Here is a 14,420-nt window from a genome sequence, read left to right as displayed (position 1 = left end):
CTGCTGAGCCCGGCTTCCTTCTTTGCTTTCAGGTGGAGATGGCGACAATCGCGGCTCAAGCGGGATCCAACCTGAATAACCTGGTCTTGAGGGCACAAGAACTGGTCCTACACTTGCATGCGCTCCAGGTGGATAGACAAGAGTTTGTGTGTTTGAAGTTCCTGATACTCTTCAGTCTCGGTAAGTGCCCCAGAAGGGACTGAGTTCTGCAGCGTGCCGCTGGGGAGACATTGGAACGCAAAGCTAGCAAAGGGAAAGGCGGAGCAGCTGCTCTCTCGCATTGTGCCCGGTTGGTGGAAGCATGGAGAGCTGTTATTAGTGACAGGTTTCAGAGTAACAGCTGTGTTAGGCTGTATCCGCAAAAAGAAAAGGAGGACTTGCGGCACCTTAGAGACTAACCAATTTATGTGAGCATGAGCTTTCGTGAGCTACAGCTCACTTCATCGGATGCATCCTGTGGAAAGTTGTACTGAAGTGAGCTGTAGCTCACGAAAGCTCATGCTCAAATAAATTGGTTAGTCTCTAAGGTGCCGCAAGTCCTCCTTTTCTTTTTGTTATTAGTGACTGTTCTTATTTACTTGTGGCCCAGGAGCACCGAGAGACCCCTGCCATGACCGAGGGCGCATAGTGCCAAGCACTCTGTGAAGAGATAGTAAAAGACAGTCCCCTGCCCCAAAGAGACAATGAAGAGGGGGAGAAAGGGAGTATGGTTCTCTCCATTTCACAGGGGGAGTGAGGCACAAAGAGGCTGCATGACTAGTATCCTGTAGCTTGTATCCAGACAGAATGTGACTTGTTTTTAAGTTCACTGCACCTCCTCACGGTGTGTCCCGTGGAAGCCTTTCATCCTCCTGGTAACCCCTCCAGAGATAAGGAGTTTGCACCACAGACACATTGGTGCCTCCTTGTTGAAAATCCTCCCTGAACACCTCTCTGCTGTCTGATGGCCAGCGATCTCTCACTGTGGTGAGAAGGGGGTCAAGCTGCAAATCACCAGGTGCTAAGTAACAGTTCTCTGCAGTGCGAAGGGGTAGCAGAGATTCGGGGGAGTGACAGAGAGATGCACACAGGAGCAAGGCAGTCAGCAGGATATGGGATCTAATCTTCCCCTGGCAGAGGATCTCAGCTTGGCGAAACACAGCCTCCAGGGTATGTCCGCCCAGCACTGAGAGCATGTGTCTCAGTGCAGGGAGACAGACATGGGCTAGCTGTCTTTGTTAAAAATCATAGCACAGTGGCACGGGCACTGGCGTGGGCTAGCTGACTGACTACAAGCCCGCCGATCCCCTGCATACATAATTGGGTGGCCAGCCCAAGCCACTGCCCTTGCCACCTTGACCACACTCGCGCCCCTCTGTCACCCTGCACTGGGAAGCGCCCTCCCAGCTGCTATGGGGATGCCTTGGTGGGCTAGAGGGTCCCTACGCTGCTCATGGGGCAGAGGAATGCTCAGGCACCATGAGCCAGGAGAAACATACAGACAGGGCGGGCTGCTCCTGTCAGGGCGGAATAGCTAGAGATCAGAAGCCTGGTTTCTAGAGACATGAGGCCCCTCTGCTCCTGCTGATGTGTGTCCGGGGATTCAGAGCTGCTTTGGGGTGAGCTGCTCTGAGCAATCCCCTGGCTCCTGCTCGCTTCTGCCTGCTCAGTGCGAGGCGCTGTTCAGAAATGTTTAAGTCCTGCTGGCTGGCTGAGACCAGCTCTCCCCTGTGTCGCCCCCACGAGGGCTAAGCTCTGCCAGGGTCTCTGCTGGGAGTTCCTGGATCAGCAGGTGCTGGAGCGTTTTGGACAGAGGGCACGTGGCCTGTGTGGCCTGCCAGAGCCAGGGCTGTGCTGCCTTCAGGGCACTGTACAAAGGGTCACTCAGGGTGTTAACCGACCACCACTATGGCAGGGCAAGAGGCACTCAGAGGTGGACAAGCGTGCGGCAGCCGGAGGTGATGGGCATTGGGCACTGAAGACATGGAATGAAATGAGCACATGGGTGAAGCAGCGTTTGCATCGAGGGAGGGGGGTGCCATGCTGGAAATCAAGAGAAGAGCCTTTATTTGAGGGGATCCTTAATAGCAGCCAGAGGTTTGCAGTGGCTGGGCCTTCCCTGGGGTGCTGTATACCATGAGGGCTTCTGCTCATGGCTCTAGCTTTCTCTGCGCAAAGAGCCACTGGCTTTCCCGGGGGCCTGGGCCCCAGAGGGGAGGCATAGGGCCAAAGGGTTCCAGAGGGCCAATGCTTCTTCCTGTTCAGTAATGCAGGCTGCTCCGTAGATGATGGCTTTCTGGGGCGGTAAAGACCAGAGGTAGCAGCACAGATGACAGGTCTTGGCGTGTCCCCCTGCCCCTAAGGTTTGCTAGATGTCTAGGAACCTGCCGGGTGCAGCTGGACAGTGGGCACGTCCCCGCTGCGTTCTCTGAGTCGCCGAGCCCAATTCAAAGCTTCTCTGATGTGGTGGAAACTAAAGGGAAGCTCTCACCAGCCCTGGTCAGAGCCGCACACAAAAATCACTGTAACCTGTCATTATCTGTAAGTCTGTGGGAGGGGAGTGTGGTGATTACAATGTAGAGTCTAAAGGGAGCGCCAGAGACAAACATGCTGAAAATAAACCTGCTGAGCCCGCAACAGCCAAAGCGCTAAAAGTTAATTAGGCAAAAACCTTTGTAAAATAGCTTGTAATTTTATCAAGAACAAGGAGGGACACAAATCAAATGACGACTCCTCGCCTTTGCCCCCCAAATCCCTCTCTGGGGATGCAGCACCTCTGCCTGAGACCCGGGGCTGTTTGCAACCGCGCGAGTTCCCAGAGGCTCGTCCCACTGTGGTATTTTCCAGGGGCTAGTGTTGTAGCAGGGCATCACGCTCCCAGGGGAGGAGTGGCCACGCACAGCCTGGGCTGAACAGCGGCTGGTTAGATTGCTGCAGCAGCAAGAAATTGCACAGGCTCGGGGGCTGTAATGTGAGCGTATTAGGGCTTCGGGACAGTCTCTGGCCAGTGCTCTGTGCCCCTCTCAGCACCTGGCATCCCTCCTCATTCTGTGCGTATTTATTTGTGTTGCGGTAGCGTCTCGACACCCAGCCAGGGCTCAGGCCTCCATCCTGCTAGGAGCTGTATACAGGCATATAATACAAAGATGGCCCTGGCCGTATAAAATGAAAGACAGCAGGTGGATGCAGCTTAGCAGTGAAGGCAGGCACCCGGTGACAGCCCGCTGGGTCTGAGCTGTGTGACGAGCAGCAGTCACCGTGCACCAGCTGCTGAGTGAGTGTTGGGATCGCAGCAGAGGTGAGCTGCGAGGAGAGAACTGAATGAGGCCAATGAGAGCTGGCTTTGCAGGCTGAAGTTATTCACAGCTCTCCCGCCCCGTCGGGGACCTCATCCTGAGAACGTGTAGGCATGAGACTAACTTTGCTCATGGACACAATCCCATAGATATCTGTGGGGCTATTCACAGGAGAAACGAATATTCACCAGCAGAAATGTTTGCAGGATTGGATCCATGTACAGCAAAGCCGCTGCATGAATGACACTGGGCCATGCGACAGCTACAGTTGGTTATTTTTAATGTGGCAGGTGGTACGAATACATTCCATGGGGCGAACCCTTCAGAGAGCGCTTGGGTGAGAAGGGGGAGCATTAGACAATGTTACTTCAATAGGGCCTGTCGTGGCTCAGAGCCCCATCATGGGAGGCGCTGGACAGACACGTAACAGAAAGCTTAACAGTCTAGATGACCAGATAATATACTGACATCCCTCTGCCTCCCTTGGCTTGCAGCTCAACAGAGAAATTTTTAAAGCAAAAATATTTTTATTTTCATCAGAGTGTTTCCCAGAACGTCCTTTTCTCCCCCTGAGCCCCAGAAAACAGTCGTCCTGGCGAAAGGAAAGTGGTGGGTAAGATCCCACCTTGGTCAGCATGCAGGGGCCAGTGCAGGCTCGTTCCCCATCCGGCATTAAATAGGGCCTGTTTTGGGCAGTGAAACAAACGGGCTGATAGGGCCTTTACAAAACAGCCGTGTTGACAGAGCCTGGCGCAGGGACTGGCCCTATCTCGCTGGATTGGCGTCAGAGGAATGCAAGGCAGGGAAGTGCAGACTTCTCATGATAGAGCCACCGTCTCAGAGTCTGTGGTAAAAGTAACTCAGGCTGATTCACATAGTTACTTCTCACCTAGACACAATATCCCCAGCAGCCACTGGCTGGGAGAGCTGGCCCTCCTGCTTGGCCCTGCACATTTCTGGGGGCCTTGCCACAGCCTTTGCCAGCCCCTTTCGCTTGTGCATTGGCCTCCCGTCTCGAAACCCCACCCCTTGCCACAGTTACCATAGCAACACGCAGCTACAGGACCGAGAGCCTGCTGCAGGTGCAGGCTGCTACTGATCCCGCAGGCGTCTAATGCTCGCCTGGCTATGGTCCCGTGCCCAGGCAGAGCGCCTGCCGGGGCTGCCTTGCCCCCCTGGCATGTGCACGGCAGGGGCCAGCGGCGTTTCTCTGTCACTCGCCTTGGTGAGTGAGAGGGGTGGGTGGGCGGCTCTGGGGACTGACAGCCTCTGTTCAGCCACAGAACAGGGACAGCCTGGGCATCCGCAGGGCACGCGTCCTCCAGTGTGCCCACCCTGGCCTGGAGACCCTGCCTGGGGGAAGTGCCTGGGGCACTGCCAAGCCTTCACACAGCTCTGTCAGAGCCAGAATCACCCCTGTGGGTTTGAGGCATCTCCCACCTTTCCCTCCTCCCCAGGCCTTACCCCCATGGCCTCCATCCCTGTGGTCTCCTCCTCTCCCACTTCCCTCTCTCCTCCCTGCCCTTCCTGGTGACAAACAAAAGTCCCAAGGAAATTAAGTCCTGTTTGCAAAGGTGGGTGCTGCACTTGCTGTGGAGTTGAGCTGGCTTTGTCTGACCATGGCCCACCTGGCTGACTGTTTGCCTGCCTATAATTGTCACTCTGTTCCTAGGGTAGGTGCGGATAATAAGGGATGTCTCCTCTGGCTAGTTTAGCACGTTGCACCCTCACCAAAGGATGCCAACGTTCCTTAGCTCTGAGTAACACCTTCCATTCTCACCCGGCCTGCGGGAAGGCAGATAAGTATCCTTACCCCCGTGTTATGGACAGAGGCAGTGACTTGTTCAGGCTTACAGTTGGCTGCAGAGCTCTCAGATCTCACCTCAGCCCAGTAGATCACGTTCCCTCTTGTCCTATAAACACGGATCTTGTTGTTGTTCATTGGTGTGCCAAGGGCCTTTAGAGAGAGATTTAAAAAAAACAATGGGCCTAAATTTTCAAAAGATGCGTGATTCTGGGGGGCCCCAGTCTGAGGCACCTTCAGAGGATCCTGTTTTTCAGAGGGCAAGTGTTCAGCACTTCCTGAGAATCAGGCCCATTTAAGGTGTCCCAGATTGTCAGTCCAAAATTGAGACACTGCTCACTTTGGCAAACTGAGCTAGTCTCTCCTGCCCACTTCCCTGTGAGGAGTTACAGGTGGGAGTGGGGAATAACAAGCTGTGGTGTAGTAAAGTTGTGTGCCTTATATTACACAGGCAGTGAGCTCAAATGCTGTGAAGTTATTGCTCTTAGAAATGGGTCACACCTTTGATTCCCTCATTGCCAAATGGATCACTAACTTCTCCGTACTTTGTGAGCTTTAATGAGCTCCATTGAATATTCTCCATTGAATGAAAATATTGACATGCTTGTTGCTCCGGGAACAAACCAAGAGGTAGATACAGTCCAAGGGGTATATTCTGTGCACATTTAATGCATAGAACCAGCGTTGCCAACTCTCCTGTTTTTAACACAAGTCTCACAATATTGGGTGTTTTCTTAAAACTCCAGCTCAGGGAGTCAAGTGATTGATTATGTGAGCATCTCAGCTTGTAGCCCTCAGAGTTGTGGAGAGGAACTTGAAATCATGACCTTTGCGCACCTTAAAAGCTCTATAAGCTAGAAAGTAAATAAGAAGAATCCCACATTTATTATTTTAAAAAATCATGATTTTGAAGCTAATCTCATGACTTTGAGAGGCCCAGTCATGATTTTTGCACACTTAGGATTGGTAATAGTGGAACATCTCATGGCAGAAGGCGTGCGTTGGTTATCATGACACCATTGAATGCTGCGTTGGTTTATTATGGAGTTAGGCTCCCACCGCCAATGCTGTTTCCTAACTGTCTCTCAGGCCCTTTTGGAAATCACAACCAGAGCTTTCATCGTCCATGTTTTGCTGTTGACCAAAAGTACTTGGTTATGCTCCTGGCACATTCAGGGCTTAATACCATAAGAATTTCTCCAGCTGTGAATTTTACACTAGCAAATTCCCATGTCTGAAAAGTACCCAATGTGCAGCTCTATGGCACACAATGACTGAGGACTGATCCAGTTAGGGACTCGACCTGTGCTATTTAAAAGGTCTATTCACCCTTCCCATCAGCTAATTCTGCTGAGAGAGAGACGGGATAGAGTATGATCCATAATATTTCACAAAGCCACGTTTCATCTGCATTCAGAGTCCATGGGTTTAATTTTGCCCTGGGCAATGTCGCAGTTGGGGAGCTGGCCTGGATGTAGCTGATGGCAAAATTTGCCCTAATAGCTCTGGCAGGAGAAAAGAAACTTTAGAGATCAGTGCGTGGAGTAAACAGTTACATTAGCATGATACAAGTAGGGTTAATTTGTACCACGCCTAAGTTCTGGCCTGGTACATGGGGGTTTATGAACCCTAATAGCAATTAGGTATTATATAGGATTATTTTTTAACAGATGTGCTCTAGGATATATCTCATTTAACTGGGCTGCTCAGTAGGTCACCCCTGTTCAAATCTGGCTGGTTTATACTGATTTCTGTAGCTCCCATCTCTGTGCGACTGGGCTCTCCTTGGGAAATGCTGGTGAGCAGACACATATTCAGTCCTTGATCCTGCAATGGGGTCCAGGCATGAAGCAGCTTCCCTGCCTTCAGAGTGGCTGTGTGTGATCAAGACTTAGCCCAGAGCTGATGAGAAGGAGCCACTCCCGGCGCCCGAGAGCACATTTATAACCTTCCATCTCACTTGTTTCCTTTCGAAAAAGCTGTTTTAAAGTACAAGAAAATTAAATATGATAATTCGCTGTTTAAACAGTGATAAGGCTGTGACATAAACAGAACCCAGACTAGAAAATAAAAGGGCTGGAGGCTTGGGATGGCAGAGCCGATCTGAGGAGGGATGGGAGTCTGGGGGAGACCCTAGCCCCTTCCCCACTCCCCCAGTGGGAGCAGATGTTGTGGTGGAGTATCCTGGGCTCCTGCTCTCCACTCTGGCTGTGCCCATAATAAAAATCCTACAGTAGTATCCTCACACACTGTAGGAGGGTAGCAGTACCTTGCAGGGCTGGAGCGTTTTATTAGGAGGGGGTGCTTTGCCAGCCCAACCCCGTTTGAACAAACCAATCTGTGTCAGGATCCTCAGAGGAAACATTCCCAGTCTGATGCCACTGCTCCTTGTTTGGGACATGGAAGGCACTGGAACAGCAGCCTCAGCGTGGCTTATTCCTTTCCTCTGCGGGCATTTCTGTTGAATTCCCATTGCCTTTCCTGTGGATGAAATGTCAGTGGTGGCTCCGAGGGTGATAAGCCCCAGCTTCAGGGTGGCCATGGTTTAAAATCCTGTCTCCATTGCATGCGTAGAGCAGGCAGTAAAGAAACCTTTCCAGAAGTTAAGTGAACATGCCTGTATTGCTGTGCATTGTGCTAAGTATATTACATTTCTTCCTCTTTTTTCTTTCTCTGTGGCTTTCCGGGAAGGATGTGCAACAATACGCTGTATTTTCCTGTGTCTCATTTTGCCCCAAATCCAACTTTTTCTCTCCATAATGCAAAGCTCACTTGGAGCAATAAGAACATAAAAATGGCCATACTGGGTCAGACTGATGGTCCATCCAGCCCAGTGGCCTGTCCCTGACAGTGGCCAGTGCCAGTTGCTTCAGAAGGAATGAACAAAACAGGGCAATTATTAAATGATCTCCCTTGTCGTCCAATCTTAGCTTCTGGCAGTCAGAGGTCTAGGGACACCCAGAGCCTGGGGTTGGATCCCTGACCATCTTAGCTAATAGCCTTTGATGGATCTATCCTCCAGGAACTTATCTAGGTCTTTTTTGAACCTAGTTATAGTTTTGGCCTTCACAACAAGTTCCACAGGTTCACTGTGCATTGTGTGAAGAAGTGCTTCCTTCTGTCTTTTTTAAACCTGCCGCCTATTCATGTCATTGGGTGACCCCTAGTTCTTGTGTCATGGGAAGGGGTAAACAACACTTCCCTATTCACTTTCTCCTCACCATTCATGAGTTTATAGACCTCTATCATATCCCCCTTTAGTCATCTCTTTTCTAAAGTGAACAGTCCCACTCTTTTTAATCTCTTCTCATACGGAAGCTGTTCCATACCCCTAATCATTTTTGTTGCCCTTCTCTGTGCCTTTTCCAATTCCAATAGATCTCTTTTGAGATGGGGTGATCAGAACTGCACACAGTATTCAAGGTGTGGGCGTACCAGGGATGTATACAGTGGCATTATGGTATTTTCTTGTTTATTATCTGTCCCTTTCCTAATGATTCCCAACATTTGGTTCGCTTTTTTGACTGTTGCTGCATATTGAGCCAATGTTTTCAGAGAACTGTGCACGATGACTCCAAGATCTCTTTCTGGAGTGGTAACAGCTAATTTAGACCCCATCATTTTGTGTGTATAATTTGCCCGTCGCAGGCTCAGCTGTGGAGAACAGGATTGCATATTACGTGTAGGATGTAATTGCCTTTAACAAGAGAATTTCCACATTTACCACTCTGCCACAGCACAATCAAAGCCAACGCCACAGACACAAGAGGCTGCCATTTGAGTTCTAAATAGATTTCTCTCCTGAGCAGGTAAAGAGGTTTAATTAAAATTAGGGCTTCTCAAAATAGCAATATTTATGAGGACAGCACAGGTTAGCTTTGTTCTACAGAAGGGCTTAATAGAGCCTTAATGGATTGACCTATCATTCGATTTCATGACTTATATTCATGAAGCAGCTCTTCTTGGGGAGGGGAGTAAGAGAGGCTTTTATAGCCCACATTCCCTTAAGCGTTTGCAATTTATCAGCAGCTTCTCCCAAACAAAAGGAGCTGTGAATAGGAAGAACACTTGAGGGCATAGAAATAATCCCAGGCATATCTGTATGTGTGATTGGCTGCTTTGTCACAGGACAGAGTCTTTGCAACTGCTGCAGTGTCTCTAAATGAAGTGAGTCAATGTTATTTGGACAACATTCTTTATTCATTGCAGGAATGAAAAGATTATTCAAATATTCAATTAACCAGTGAATAGGGTCTTTCTGAGAACCAGGTGAGTTCATCAAGTAGAACTAGCTATTGTTGAGCCAACTCAGGGTATAGATTTGACATTTATCAATATAACTTCTGTTTTTTTAAATGACACTCATAATAACCTTATGCAGATAAAGAGATTTCATAACAACATGCTGTAATATAACAGAGACAGGCGCGTTAAGAACAAATGTGCCACAGGAGTGACAAGGGAATTCTGATCTGATAAAGTGTATGTTATACAGAACCTCAGATACTTTGTGACTATGCTACACAGTACAAAGCAACAGTAAGATGGGAACGGCCCATTAGATCATCGCCGTGTCCAGCCCTCAGCCAGTTCAGGATTTTCCCTGTGGCATATTCTTGGGGGCTTTATTCATCTGACTGGAGCAATGAGGCTTCCGCCACTTCCCTTATGAGACTGCTCCACAGTCTGATAGGCCTCTGTGATAGATATTTACCGAAAAAGGTTGCAACTCCTTTCAGTTTAGGCCCCAGTTCAACAAAGCACTTAAACACCTGCTCACCTTAAAGCCTAATGGCACTTAAGCACGTGCTTGGCTGCTTTGATGAACTGGGGCCAAATTTCAGTTATGCGCTGATTCTGAGTTCCCTTTTTCCAGACCATGTAGAGGTATTTATTAAAATGAAAACATTTGGAAAGGGCAGTGGGCACTGTAGCCATTGTGAGGCAGAGCAGATTGTGTCATGGCTCTTTGTTAGGGCTTTTCAGCCCGTTTTCATTCCAGGTAACTGCTCATATCAAAACCAGCTGGAAACATTGGTGCAGTAATAATGTGTGAGACTCTGTATCAAGCGCTTGCTACAGTCTAGCTACGTTGTATCTGCTGCATTCCTTTCCATCATGGAGGGGCCACTTCTGTAGACCCTCACTCAAATAAACATTTACAGAAGTAGTACCATTGGTCTGCTAAGCCTGATTCTCCATCACTTCCAGTAATGGTATCCAATGACTGAGTTCATTCTCCAAAAGCCTTGGGGTGCTTATCCTACTGGCCTGCTGATCTGTATATATTTAACTTTTCCAAGTACTCTATGACCTGCCTCTTATCATCCTGTCTCCATTGTCTATTCCAGACTTTGTTTTATTTTGCTTGTTGGAGACAGATTCCAGGAAGAAGTTCAGTAGCTCATCCATCTCAGAAGCACATACTTGATGATTGTGTTTCTCTCCACACATACCAAGAGACTTCCTTTGCCATCACTGCTTCTCATCTATCTAATATACTTTTTAAAGTCTTTAATCCATTTGGGTAGAACATTAACTCATTCTACTTTTCTGCAGTTCTAAAGCCAAATTCAGTCTTGGTGTAAAACCCTACAGCAGTCAATAGAATTACCCCAAGAATTTGTACCCTAATCTTTTCCCTGTAAGTCACTGTGTATTCTTGCTCAGTCCTTTCCCTGGGCAATTTCTGTTACAGATTCCTTTGTATTACAGACGTTTGAGGCAGTCTCGCGTGAAGGCATTTCCAGGGAACTGCTGAGTCTTTAATACACTAAGATCTAATAGTGTCTATAATGGGTAGAAGGAAACCTCTGGGCCCAAACACTCCAAACTGCCATGCTCCAAATCTGGACCCAATTCTGACTCTTCACAATATTCAGCTTCAAGATGTTTGAGCTGCCGTCTCTCATCTGAACTTGAACCTAAAAGGGCTGGTTGCCGAGGCCCATCTCTCCACTGGATACGTGCACACAGACGTAACAGATTTGCTATCAGACATAATGGCACTTGTGGCTGCAGCTCCACCAAGTACAGGCAATCCTGTTAACTCCATCGGCCCAAATGTTTTCAGAGCGGATGTTTATAGCACGGTCTCATGTAAGTCGGGGCTCAGGTATGATCACTGTGTACTTCTGTAGTAGCCTAATAACATGGAGTATGTTTAGTGCCATTTTACCAAAGCCTTTGTTAAATACACACATCACCCAGATTTCAACATGTTAGATTTAAAAAATGAAATTAATTAGCCGAACAAAAATGGAAAACTCAAGTCTTCTGTATTGTCAAGTGCCAGAATAGCATCCTGCCACCCACTGGGAAGAGTTGTCATAAAACTCCTTAAAGGACCTGGAGTGGCCAGAAAGACTAAAGCCATGCCTACGCTACCACTTATGTTGGCAACACTTATGTCCCTCAGGGGGTGCGGGGAAAAAAGTGGTGGTGTGCCCAACACTGCCAGTGAGAGAGCTTCTCCCGCCAGCAGAGCTCCCGCCGCTGGTGGAGGTGGTCTTATGTCGGCGGCGGAGGCTCTCTCCCATCGGTCTAGAGCGGCTACACGAGCGGCCTTGCAGTGGCATCGGGGCAGCCGTGCCATTGTAAGCTCGCGAGTGCAGACATGGCCTTGGTGTCAGAGAGAGCAAACAGGAGAAATGAACTGCACATTCGATTAGCCCAGTGAAGCCAAACCCTTCCCTTGGGATCTGACTAGAGTACAATTAAGTGCTGACATTTGGATAACTCACTCTGATTTTTGTCAAATTACCACTTAATACTGATTGGTGGCCAGGTTCTGGGTCCATCTCACCTGAACGGTGGTACCTCCATCAGAACGCAGCCCACTGGAGCACTGGGCTCAGCATTGTCCTGGAGGAAGAGGTTCCTCCTCGCCGTGGGCAGGATCAACCCTGCTTGGCTTATGAGGTCACAGTCCAAGATAGCAGAGCCGCAGATCGTGGACGTGAGACTGGTCTCTATGGCTGCCGGGAAGTACCTGACTGAAGAGTGGCTTGATATGGAAAATAGGATTACAGTCAGGCATTAGCCCCACTAGGGACAGACGAAAGCCAGGGTGTGGGTTTGTGTTTTCTTCTCTCACAAACAGCAGCAAGTGCTTTTAAGTGATTTTTTTATCATGATCTTTTACCAGGGCAGCATCCTGGTCTTACTGATTTGAAACCCACAGCAAGGTGTGCAGATTATAAGGATAATGTAGCTCAATGTGCTAGGAGCTGTGTCTCTCAGTAGCGAGGTGGTGGCTCCGCACCGGAGAGCTTTCTGCCTTGCATTTCAGTAAGGCCAGTTCCAGGCAACAACAGTGTTACCGGAGAATTGTTTAGACACTTGCGAGGCATAAAGGCTCAGGGTTACTATGTTTGCTGAGCTCTGTTGCCACATTGAAAACACCAGGTTTATCAGGGAATTAAGCCAGTCTTTTCATAGACATTCAGAAATGGATGAGCTCTAAGGCTAATGGCCTATAAGATTTTCTTTGATTGTGTGAGATGGAAGTGGGCACAGCAGCCATTAAAAATTCATCAGCTCTAGAAGCTGCGAACTTGCTGACTTGGCAGCTGTTTAGCTGCCTGGATTCTGGCTGTACCCCGCTGGCTCTGCAGTATCCTCCATGGTTCTGCTCATACAAATGAGGGATGAAAAGGTCCCTAAGGTCCTCTAGTAGTTCATCTATCTTCTGCTACTCTGTTTTATAACAAGGGGCAGGGTTCCTGCGTAGGTTTTTCCCGTCCCTTATACGGTATAAGAACAATTCCATTTTCTAGCTATGCCACTTCTCTCTCTCCCACCCTTTTCTGTGGATCGTAGAACACGCCCCCCCCCCCACAGGCATGTGTATATACACACACACACTCTCTCTCTCCCGCCTCTCCTGTTAAGCTGAACGTTTTCACCTCCAGTTGTTCCTCTTCCCAGTGCTTTGTACTCGGCTGCATAGCCTTGCTATGACTTGCCCACTTTCATGGTTTGGTGCCCTCATCCCCTTGCGGCAGACTCTCTTTTCTCTCGGGGGCTGACTGATTAAGTGAACACCAAAACCCACCCCGAGGCTGGTCCTGTGTGGCCTTGCTAGTCACCTCCCTCCAGCCCAGAGTGCTTCCCTCTCACAAACACCCTCTTTCCTCAAGCTCCAAGCCAGTTCCTCGTGCATTCATGACACAAGCAGGTCAAAGAACAGGTGAAAAAGCATAACAAGTTTTTTTCACATTTTTTCATAGAGAAAACTCTTTGATGAACATTTGCTGCCCAGCTCTCTTCCTGAGAGTGTCGCCGAGATGCTTCACCACCTTATGTCTTATGGGCCTGTGGGACGGTCCACAAGAAACTCTCCCCAAAACTCCTTCCCCTTCCCCACCCCGGTACCTGCAGGATTTGATGGGAACTTGGCAATGGAGCAGGGCTTTATTTCCCACTTGCTGGGAGATCAGGGTTTGGAATTCTCTGTCTCAAAAGTGCTAGCAGATTCAATCAGGTGCAACGATTGTTTGGACAGCAATGGCCTCTCAGTAGAGTACTCGCACACGTAAGAACTGGCTCACATGCTCAGCATTAAACTCATTGCTGAATGTGGGGGGCAGGGTGTCGGGATTTCCTCCCTCCCTGTGGCACACTGGATGGATTTAATCTTTCTTTAGAGCACCCAGCAGAGATCAGAGGAGGGTGTGTCTCACAGTCAGCGTCCTACCATTGCAGTGGTGGTGATACAGATGGAAGCAGAAGGGTGTAAGCACTTCTGTCCTTCAGTCTTTCCTGTCTCCTCCCAGGTTCCTGTTGTCCCTTAATGCTATGCTTTTCCATACAAAAAGAGCAGCCTCTTGTAGACTTAATCCCTTTTACCTGAGAGTCAGAAAAACAACAATCTTCTTCCCCGCAGAAGAGCACCAGGTGTGGGCATCTCCCCTGGAATGCGTGCGGCCGCCCTGGGACTGGAGGAAGTGCTGTCTGGAGCAGCACTGCAGCGTTCTTAGAGACCAGTGTCTAGCTGCATTGTGGGTCCATAATGGGGTCTGATGTAAATGTGACACAGGGCTGCGCTTTGGGCCATTTCATGAGACGCTGCCTTTTGTTTTCCTGTTGCAGATGTGAAATATTTGGAAAACCACAGCCTGTCGAAGGATGCTCAGGAGAAAGCCAACGCAGCTCTGCTGGAGTACACCATCTGCCACTACCCTCACTCCGCAGACAAGTTCCGTCAGCTCCTTCTGCGGCTGGCTGAGATCCGCTCCCTCAGCATGCAGGCCGAGGAGTACCTCTACCATAAGCACCTGAGCGGGGAGGTGCCTTGCAACAACCTGCTCATTGAAATGCTGCATGCCAAGCGGACTTGA

General features: G+C 49.1%; 1 protein-coding gene across 1 annotated transcript in view; it reads left to right on the top strand.

The window, feature by feature from the left end:
- The window catches only part of NR5A1 (nuclear receptor subfamily 5 group A member 1), a 51,388-nt gene extending 36,968 nt beyond the window's left edge, over nucleotides 1–14,420 (top strand). The window contains exons 5-6 of the mRNA XM_073314187.1: nucleotides 33–180; nucleotides 14,173–14,420. Coding sequence (XP_073170288.1) covers nucleotides 33–180; nucleotides 14,173–14,420 — 396 coding nt within the window. The remainder of the gene's footprint in view (nucleotides 1–32; nucleotides 181–14,172) is intronic.

This window comes from Lepidochelys kempii, chromosome 16 (assembly GCF_965140265.1).
Source record: "Lepidochelys kempii isolate rLepKem1 chromosome 16, rLepKem1.hap2, whole genome shotgun sequence".
NCBI lineage: Eukaryota > Metazoa > Chordata > Testudines > Cheloniidae > Lepidochelys > Lepidochelys kempii.
Note: the sequence above shows the minus strand (reverse complement) of the source record. Positions and strands in the feature narration are given on the sequence as shown.